The sequence below is a fragment of the Nematolebias whitei genome, chromosome 7 (genome assembly GCF_014905685.2).
Source record: "Nematolebias whitei isolate Nwh7 chromosome 7, NemWhi1, whole genome shotgun sequence".
Taxonomy (NCBI): Eukaryota; Metazoa; Chordata; class Actinopteri; order Cyprinodontiformes; family Rivulidae; genus Nematolebias; species Nematolebias whitei.
Window position 1 is genome coordinate 30402797 of NC_056504.1, and position 10644 is coordinate 30413440.

At 40.2% G+C, this 10644-nt stretch overlaps 1 protein-coding gene across 1 annotated transcript in view; it reads right to left on the reverse strand.

The window, feature by feature from the left end:
- mst1 (macrophage stimulating 1) overlaps positions 1 to 10644 on the reverse strand; it is an 18500-nt gene that overhangs the window by 3208 nt on the left and 4648 nt on the right. The window contains exons 8-17 of the mRNA XM_037679370.1: positions 9773 to 9947; positions 9334 to 9464; positions 6893 to 6995; positions 6495 to 6631; positions 6370 to 6402; positions 6172 to 6286; positions 6007 to 6084; positions 3729 to 3875; positions 3532 to 3638; positions 2901 to 3040 (exon numbers count right to left, since the gene is read on the reverse strand). Coding sequence (XP_037535298.1) covers positions 2901 to 3040; positions 3532 to 3638; positions 3729 to 3875; positions 6007 to 6084; positions 6172 to 6286; positions 6370 to 6402; positions 6495 to 6631; positions 6893 to 6995; positions 9334 to 9464; positions 9773 to 9947 — 1166 coding nt within the window. The remainder of the gene's footprint in view (positions 1 to 2900; positions 3041 to 3531; positions 3639 to 3728; positions 3876 to 6006; positions 6085 to 6171; positions 6287 to 6369; positions 6403 to 6494; positions 6632 to 6892; positions 6996 to 9333; positions 9465 to 9772; positions 9948 to 10644) is intronic.

The window sequence follows — 10644 nt, forward strand, 5'->3', positions numbered from 1 at the left end:
GGGGGGGGGGGGGACTGTTCAGCCATTTGTAGACATACAGGAGTATTTTGAACTGGATTCGAAGGTGAACCGGTAACCAGTGCAGTGAGGCCAAAACTGGTGTAATGTGCTCTCTTTTGCCTGTACTGGTTAAAAATTGGGCTGCTGCATTCTGGACCATTATCTCACTCCACAGCGCAGAGGTGCACCAGAGATGGGCTTGTTTGGGCCCTCCTAACCAGTGGTGTAGTCTACATTTTGGTAGTGGGTATACTGCGCTTACAAACCAAAGTACATCAGTTAGTACAATGTAATCGTCAATTTATTTAGATTTTTAAGCGTATTGAACATTTCCAAATTCCTCTGATGCTTATATTTGAATAAATGTACAACAAACTTTGTACAACAGTTGGCTTTGTATTAAAAACATGTTATATAATTTATAAAACAGTCTCAAAGCAAAACATGTTCAAGTATTAAGTAGTAAGTACAGAAGTATACAATACTTTGCTGGATAAGTGAATGTTATAAACAAGCGCTGCATACCGATAGATATTAGATTAAATTAGATTAGATTAGATTAAACGGAAGCGTTTAACTGCCGTTTAATGTATCAATGACAAGTGCCTAATGATATGTCATGTATCATTGGGCACTTTTAAGTGGGTACACTGAAATTCTTAAGCTTTTCTAGTGGATATACTCTGTATACCCGTGTATCGCTTAGACTACACCACTGCTCCTAACTGACTGTGTTCATTCAGAAATTAAACTGAGGAGGCCAGAAGGTGTCTCAGTCTGGGTGTAGTGAAAGAGCTTTTTTTTTTCTAAAAACTGAGGCAGTTCAGAGAACTACAGCAACAGGTAAATTATAAACTTTTTATGACCTTTCCACTAGTTAAAAAAAACATTCAATACAAAAACAACTGGACTTTATTTGTAACAGAAGACGTTTCGCTCCTCATCCGAGGAACTTTCTCAATTCAAAGATCAGAGAGTGAGGGGTTCAGGTTATAAGGTTGAAAACCTGAACCCCTCACTCTCTGCTCTTTGAATTGAGGAAGCTCCTCAGATGAGAAGCGAAACGTCTTCTGTTACAAATAAAGTCCAGTTGTTTTTGTATTGAACGTTTTTTTGAATTTATCATGTCCTGGATGACTGAGAATCTTCACCAGCACTTTCCACTAGTGTTGTAGTACTCGAGACCAGTCTTGGTCTTGAGACTGGTTTCAAGACCACTTTTTGATGGTCTTGGTCTTGTCTTGGACTTGACTGCATTTGGTCTCGGTCTTGTCTCAAACATTGAGGACTTGGGATTTTATTTCAAGACAAGTCAAGACCACAACTGTAAAAATGTCACTAAATTTCCAGAATATTGTCCAGTTTATTTTTTAACATCCTTGTTTTTATTGGATGCAAAACATATTAATTCAAATCCAAGCGACTCATTGCTAAATACTTCTTTTGTTACCGCTGTCACACCCATCCCTTTTTCACTCGCACGCTTCACTCCCAGTGTGGTCAGATTGGGCGGTGTACTGCCAATTGGGCGGATTTCATTCTGATTTTGCTGGGAACTCTGGGAAGATTTTTGTTGGATTGTTGCATTTTGCCACATATTGTTAAATTACCTTGGCTTGCACTGATGTGCGTTCAAGTGCAAACAGTAAATATATTGTAACAATATATTGACTGGGTGGATTTTTGTCTTATATGATGTTTTTTAACAGATTTTTGGGCTGGAAAACCTCGACTATCTGGCAACACTGGTCACTCCAAGAAAATGAGAAGTGTTTGATTTTCTGGGCACGGGAGAAGATGTCTGCCAAATTATCAGTTATAAAATTTGTCTATTTAAATCACAAAGAATATACTTGTAACTAATATCCCTTTATGTAACTTTTTTAGGTGTATATCTACTAATTTATTGAAACCACTGTGCAACTATATGGTTATCCTTGGTCTTGAGCTTGGACTTATGAAGAGTGTTTGGTCACTGCAGTTTTTTAAGGCTTGGCATGTGATGAAACTGCTTCCAATTTAACAGTTGTGTAGTTTTATTGTTGAATCACATGAAGTTAGGCCACTGAATGTCTGATTTCTTTGTTAGGAAGCTTTAAAAATTTATAAAAGCTAATACATTTATTCAAAAGCAAACTTAAAGTTGCAGTATGTAACTTTTCTAAAAAAAAAATTATAATAAAATGTTATATTTTATTTATTTTATTGGAGATCTTGGTCTCGACTTGGTCTCGGACCCTAAAAGTCTTGGTCTTGTATCTGTCTCGGTACATTCTGGTCTTGGTTTTGACTTGGTCTCAGGTTAGGTGGTCTTGACTACAACACTACTTTCCGCTAGGGGTGCACCGATTGCAGTTTTCTGGCCGGTCACCAATCACCGATCTCCAAAAAGTCTGACCTGCCGATTCTGATTTTGGTCAATACCAAATTTGTTTTATAAGCGACACTCTCAGGTGTTATAAGGTCACATCAATGCACCTTCAATTTTTCAATATTACTTTATTGAAAAACATACCCTTGAGCAATATCCTAGAAACAATACAAACTTGTTTTAATGAAGTAGTGTTCTGAAATATAAATGAAGTTTACACAATTGTTGTTAAAACTACAAAAAATTGGTAAAATCGGTTTCTCATTTAAGTATCGTCCGATCTCCGATTTCCCAAAATTAAGGAAATTGGGGCCGATAAATCGGGGCTGATCAATTGGCCGGCCGATTTTTCGGTGCACCACTACTTTCCACAGAACCTTGCTTTTATAAAATCAGAACTACCTCTTTTAAAAACTGTCATTTCGTACACAATACTGTTAGAGTGTCCTTTACAACCAAATAGCCTGCAGTCAAATGCACATCGTGTAAAATCTTCCAATCTTTTCACACCTTTTCCACAGTCACCTACCTCACAGGCTCCGACTCCACCTTGGAAAGAGTTTGTGCACATCTCGTTTTCACGGACACGACCCCTGAAGTATTTGTTGCATTCCTTGTTGCTAATAACGGGCAAATGTGCCACATTGAGGACAGTCTCGTTTCCAGTCCCTACAAAATCATCAGAAGACGGTAATTGCAAGCAATGTACTTAAAATTCAAAGAAACCAAAAAAAGGTACCGCAGATGATCGATCATGGAAAAAGCAACGCAGTCTGGTACTAATCAGTCTGGATAACTCCTTCATGCATGTTATATTACTTCAAGGGCAGAGAAAAGATGCTTAAACAAGTACCATATTTTTCAGACTATAAGGTACACTTAAAATCCTTTAATTCTCTTAAAAATCGACAGTGAGCCTTATAATCAGGTGCGCCTTATGTATGAATTCTAGTTGTGCTTACTGACCTAAAACAGATTTTATAAGGTTATTGTGAATGAGTTGAATAAAATTTGACTTATTTGACTGTTTTGTTTCGCTTAATGCACCTTATAATCCGGAGCGCCTTATAGTCCGAAAAATACAATCTATTTTCATATATCTTTTGGCATATTGTAGTTGCAAGAAATGCGATGTCTCTTTGCCATCGGGTCAAACGTACCTTTTGTGTCACCCCATCCTGCAATCTCACATTCAGTCGCCTCAGGCACTATGTATCGCTCAGGAGGGAGACAGATCTGAGAGACCCGTTCATTGAACTGGGCAGGGCTGGAGACAGAAAGGAAACAGAGAAAATCATTGTCATGATGTGCGTGTTGTGTGTCTCTGTGTGAGTGTGGGGCTGTTGACAGCACTCACTATTCCAGTTGTAGCATGACCAGCTGAGACTCAGATGGTCCACACACGATCTTAGTGAGAGGGATGGTTTGCACGCCGGGCTCTTCTTCTTGTGGGTCACGGAAAAGTGTTCCCATCATGGCAGTGTACCCGGGCAGATCCACATAGCTGTGCAAACCAGGACACTTGAAGATATTAATATTTGTCTCAGGGATATTGTGCTGATCATTCATACTAAAATAAGGAAAACAAGTTTTTTTGGTTAAAAACTTAAAAGCTGAGGCTCTGCTCAGATCTGTCACGAAATGACATCCTGTGATCAGGACTGGAATCAAACAGGGACAAATACTGGTGTGCACTGAAAAAGTTTTCTCTCAGACGACCTTCAGCGGTGGTCCAGACCCCTTCTATCTCTGTTTAGTAGTTTGACCTTGGGAATATTTTGAAGATTCAGCTTTTTTTGGCTAAACATTCTGATAAACTGTTTACCAGAACCCAGAATAAAGTTGTCTCTTTTGTCAGAATTTCATTAATCAGAGTGGATTACCTGGGGTTTCCTATTATGTTCATTGTTCTGATAGTTTTAGAGCTGGTGGGATTTTTACAGAAACATCAGCCGGCTTTATGTCCTTTTAATTGTTGATCATTGTTCATATCTTGGATGTTATCATTGTTTTTCTTTTACATTTTATTGTTGGATGTAACTGGGACCCTGTGTACATAATTTCGCTCCACCACATGTACCACATGAGGTGCGAATGACAGTAAAGAATCTCTGACTTTCACTCTCTGACTATCTGCACACAGAGGAGGCAACTCATATCTGATGCCAAAATGTTTTGGGGTAGCTGACCCTTTAGGATCAGATCACCCAGTTGTAAAGTGCAAGGTGCAGACAGGGACTTAGTCCATTGTCAATATAAATGTAAAAGATGACATCATTATCATGTCTAAACAACAAAAAGGAAGCAAGAAGCAGACAGATTACAAAAACACCCAAAAGTCTTAAAACAACCAGAGTGCTATTCCCAAAGAAATCCCTACTTATTAATTATACTGAAGTCTAATTTATAAAAGTGGGCCTGCGAGGATCTTTGCTTTTAATCAACAAGAGTTTGAGCTGAAAGATTCAAACTATAAAGAAATATTAACTCTTTGAAATGATAAACAAAGTCCATGCTCAATAATCCAGGGATACAATCCAACAATTTTCAGTCAGGTCATCTGGACAGTTTCTTTTTTATTTTGTGCTGAAATGTGTCACCTTCCATCCAGAAGGCTTCATCAGTCAAGGGAACACACAACACAAAATTGATTCTTTCCACAACAGCTTACTCCAAAGTGGAACAAACCAGTTATGTTGGTGCTAAGATGGTGTTTTTGGCACGCCCCCTCCTCTGGTATCACGATATATATCACCTCTGCTGCTATTATTTTGAATTTGTGTAGAAATATTGAGTTAGATTCACAGCTGAGAGTTGTAGAAAAATAAAATTAAAACTCTAGTTTCTAGAAACATGACCAGACTTTATGTAAGCAAGAAACTGTTGATTTTGCAGAGGCTTGTTTGTTTTTTTTTTACTGTGAAATTCCTAAGTTGCACAATCGGACAGAACTTGGTTCAAACTGTGACACCAGTAGATGACAGTGGCCCTTTTGGTCACATCCTTGTCATCACCAAATTGCAGATGGTAGTTTTGTGCATTTGGATCAACAATTTACTTAAAATTAAACTCACTGATTCCAAGAGTGTCAGTATTGTCTTCATGATTTATTTTAACCAGTAAAAATGTGACTGGTCAGTTTGCATCACTGGCTCAGTTTAACTTGGTATTAGAACTTTTATCAGGATTTTCCTGCCACCGAAGGAGGCAATAATGTTTTTGCCCATGCCGGTGGGTTCATTTGTAGTGTTAGCAAAATATCTTATCAACCAGACAAACTTTAATGAAACTTGCAAAAAAGTAATTATTGGTGTAAACATCTGCAATTGATTAACTTTTGAAGTCAATGAGAGTCAATATGGCTGCCGCAGCTTACTGATCTTAAAAACCATAAGTCAGTAAGTTGTACAAACATTAGGGTGATATTTGATGTGGTAGTAGCAGAGAGTCATCTCCAACACATATTCTGAGCCTGACATGCATAACACTGTGCATTACTCTCAAGGTTGGATTACAACAGCTTCACCTCCATCATTCCCTGAATACAACTAAGATGTGTTAATGTGGTCAAACTTTTCTTAACTTTCACGACGCCACACTGTGAAAATCTAAAATCCGAGTGGCTGTTTAACTACCAGGAAGAGAAACACTGCTTGGTGCTGATCACCCATCGGGGATTCACCAGAGACCCTCCACAGAAGTGGTTTCCTTTCCTGCACACACAGAGGTCAGGGGTTATTGGCAGCGCAGCAGAGTGTTTTGACAGTCCATCACCAAACACCATCAGCTGCCAGCCGGACCTGTCTCTGAGGCTCACAGTCCACGGAGAATTACCAGGAATGCCATACACGATGCGCAGCCGAGTCGCTGGGAAGCGGTTGTCCCTTTTTCCACATTCACTGAACTCCACCTCCTCTGTGTTCACACAAAGGACAACACATCAGCGCTGAAGACATGTCTGCGGATGTGCGGACACATTCATTCATTTACAAACTGACCTACTGTTTCCGTCAGGGGCACTTTCTCTCCGGCTGTTGGAAGACAACAACAGGTTTGTCAAAATGTCAGATCTTTGACTAAACAGAGTGGAGAACTTAGACACAGAAGAAGCAGGAATATTTACAACACTGTTTTATGGCACAGTAGTCAAACTCAGTTTTGGGGTCAGTGGTGTAGCACCAGGGTCCGTGCTGGTCCCCGTCAGGGTTGCGACAATAATTCTCCGTCAGATTGGCCTCAGGGTGTGTCCGTGGGTTTATCCTACAAAATAATAAAATAAAACATCTCTTTGAGGCTTTGATTCTGTCACAACTGTTCCAAATTCATGCTTTTTACAAGATTCTGTTCAGCTATTGATCAACTTTGATTGGTACAGGTTTAAACAGTTTGAATACAAACGCAACGAGCAGAGGCAAATTTATTAACGGTTTTATGATCATTTTCTTTGAGGGGCCTGCTCATTGTGTACAAATGTTGATTTCCAAAACATAAGTGTTTGTAAAGATTAAAAGTTGACAGTACTTGGTCTGGTGAGGCGTGTTGATGTTCCATTTTTGGCAGGCGACACCTTTACGAGTTTTGCGGACAACACCTTTATAGTTTTTTCCATTTTCATGGTAGCAGTCTGAAAATATGAAAGTGATCCGAGATCAGCACAGTCAATAAATACAGCTGCAAATAAATTTTAAAAAGGGACAGGTGTGATGTTTTGTGTTTCACACTGCCTTGAACTACAAAGTAAAAATTACACAACAATCATGAGCAGGAGAGCGCGATTGAGGTAACCAAGTACGTATATTTTTTAAATTAGACCTTTATTTATACAGGTTAGTTCTCATTGAGCCTCGAAGACTTTTTACAAGAAAGACCTGTTACATACAATGTACAGGCAGATGAGAAAAAGAGAATACAAGGGTGGAGGAAGCAAAAAAAATAAAAAATAAAAATCATCTCACACCATGTCCTGGCCGGGGGACAATGTAAAAGATGCAAAAAAATACCTCACAGCATAAAACAGCAACATACAATGACATCATAATACATTTATGTATAGAGGTCGACAAAGACGGTGAGTTGTCCATGGACACTCAGAAAGTTCCAAAGTTCTGATAAGATGGTGCAGTGTCTATCAGCATCATGGTTCTGATAAGGCCATGCACAGATGTCCTCAGGAGGGAAAGGGGGGCAGGCATATCTTCTAGTTTACGTATCCTCCAGGAGCAATTAGAGATAAGTTGGCCTGTCCAAGGTCAGCGGGGAGGCCACATTCAGATAAACAACTGTTTTGGCTGCCAGACTCTGTTTTCTGTCTGCCTTCAAGTTCTGCTGGTACACTCATTGGTGAATCCAAACAGCCAGATTTGTGGACATTCCGCCCAGTCTGTGATCATTATAGCATTCTCCAAGGTCCAATCCTTCATGCTGATGAGTTCCAGGTGCTGCAAGTGGCCTACGATTCTCAGAAATTGCGTCCAGCTTGCGGTTGAGCTCGGTAAGCATATGAGTCTGAGCGCTCGAGGCACAAATTAATCCTTCACATAAGGCTGGCAGCTTTACCATGGCTAAAACTGCTGCCGATGTTTTCCTAATTTGTCAGTATCCTAGATATCCACTGATTCTAAAAAGCAGAAACCGTGTTATCATAAATCCAATAATGTACACGTCTTCTACGTCCTCCACGGACAGCACAGATAGGCACATCTTCTTCCACTGCCCCCAGGAATCCATGACATATCCAGCTGCAAGGGTCCATTCAGGGCATGAGGGGCTCTCCAGCACCAGGTCATCTGGTGGAAAAAATGTCATCAATTGCACTGAGGGACCAGCTGATCAAATCCATAATAATTTTCGATTTGGAAGATGTGCAAAGAGAAACTCTGAGATTGACAGGACAAGAGAGGAAAAAAAGCAGGAGAGAGGGTGAGAGTGACCGTCTTTGCCGAGAGCTAACGAGAGAATACTGTTTTGTACCATACGTAAAATGGTAAAACTATTAAATAAATAAATAAAGACCTAACATTCCTAGAGTGACAGGATATTGCCTTTTGTTCCAGAATTTTAAACTTAAAAATAATTTTATTCTGAGATGGAGTTTAGCTGTTGTGGTCAAACCCTGGAAATTATGTCATCAGAAGATCTGACAAGATGCGTTATAGCTCCTGACACAACCTGGGCTCAAACCCGCAGCCTCTGGTTTACAAGACTGCTGCACTGACCGCTGAGCCACTGCAGCACCCATGTGTAGAGCTCAGAGAAGGGGATGTGAATGTCTCTGGGCTACAAACAACAAATTTTAACGCTACGTTTGCAAAACTGACCAAGTTACAGCCATTTTTGTGTTTCCTAAGGTCAGCTGGCTGTGGTGGCCATCTTGAATTTGATTTGATTGACTCTAGAAGTTAATTAGTTGTAGATGTACAGTACATCCAAATGGTAAGTATCCATTTGGCGGATCACAAGATACACTACTAATTAAAATTAATCAATATTAAAACTATCTTTGGATCTTCTTTTAACTTTAATATTAAAAATGGATGGGCAGCACGGTGGCGCAACTGGTAGAGCTGCTGCCTCTCAGCGAGCAGGTCCTTGGTTCAAACCTCGGTCCAGGGGCCTTTCTGGGTGGAGTTTGCATGTTATCTCCGTGCATGCATGGGTTTTCTCTGGGTACTCCGGTTTCTTCCCACAGACCAAAAACATGCATGTTAGACTGATTGGTAACTCTAAATTGTCCCTAGGTGTGAGTGAGAGAGTGAATGGTTGTTTGTGTCGTTTGTCTCTATGTGGCCCTGTGATGGACTTGCGACCCGTCCAGGGTGTACCCCGCCCCTCGCACAGTGATTGCTGGACATGGGCACCAGCGACCCCCGTGACCCAAAATGGAATAAGCGGGTAAAGATAATGGATGGATGGATTAAAAGTGGATTCTTCTTTGTGTTTCAAACTAAATTAAGACGTCTCACCTTCAACTTCTATGTCATCGGCACAACGTTTGATCTGCAAGCAAAGGGCCGTTCTCCTATCCTGAAGTGATGTGAAACACCACGGAGCCTCGGATCCATCTGGGTTGCGGCAGTAGTTCTCTTCCAAACCTCTGGAAGTGATGATGTGCAACTCAGAGTGAGAAATGACACTGAAATAATCTGTTTGGATAGCTCAGAGATGAAGAGATCGCTCTGAACTCAAGGCTAATTTCACTGAATGAAAGGCTGCTAATCAGTGATGACGTGAAGAATGATCACCATGTCACATGTATGATTAATATTCAGATCCATACGCAGCTGCTGACCATCTATCATCTACTGTCAAGTGTCAGCAGAGAATGAACATTCAACTCTTCGACATTAGTTTTCATGTGGCAGCAAAGGCTTTGAAAACACCCAACAATAAAAAGTGACTCACTTGCACTCGTATGTGTTTGGGAAGAAGGGATGCCGATGAGGGGACTGCGCGTCCCACTGCTGGCAAGGGATTCCTGACGTCGTCTCGTTAACTTTGCCGCGGTAATCCTCCCCACGACCACGGAAACAGTTGGTGGTGAAGCTGGAGCGCTGCCTGTTCTTCACCTGGCCTTCAGCTGGAGAAAAGCAGCAAGTTGAAGAGCAACAACCACAGAGCTGTCACAGGTGTGGTAACAGAAATGGTTGTTAAACACATTATTAATACACTTAGAATGATAGGAGACATGAGATAAGGAATCGAGCACCAGTGTTATAATAAAGACCAGGCACATTTTCCATGGAGGCCACAAAAAATTACTTTTTTTGTTAGGAAAACTCATGATGTGTCATTAATAAAACAGCCAGCTCTGCTTAAAATACCTCAAATAGATGCAAAGCAATTGTGAGGTTATAAAATAACAACAACAACAACAAAAGGAAATAAGTAAAAGCTGAAAATAGTCAGATAAAACAGAATTAAAGTTAAAATACGGGGTCAGCCATGCTGAAAAGATGATTTCACCACAAGATGGCAGTATCCTAAATGGGAAAACCAAAGCGATAACGTTTGGGAAAATCCAGCCAGCCAGCCATCCATCCATCCCTTTAAACATTAAATACAAAGTTACAAATTTTAAAATAGGCATTAATTGATAAATTTACATCTGACTCATATTTATCAGGCCACACAGCATAGACAGTATAAATGGACCACACTTATATAGCACTTTTCTATCATATTAAAATACTCAAAGCACTTTACAGCACAATCTGTGCCTCATTTACCCATTCATACAGCACTCTGCTAGATCTATAAAAAGACTAATCAGTGCT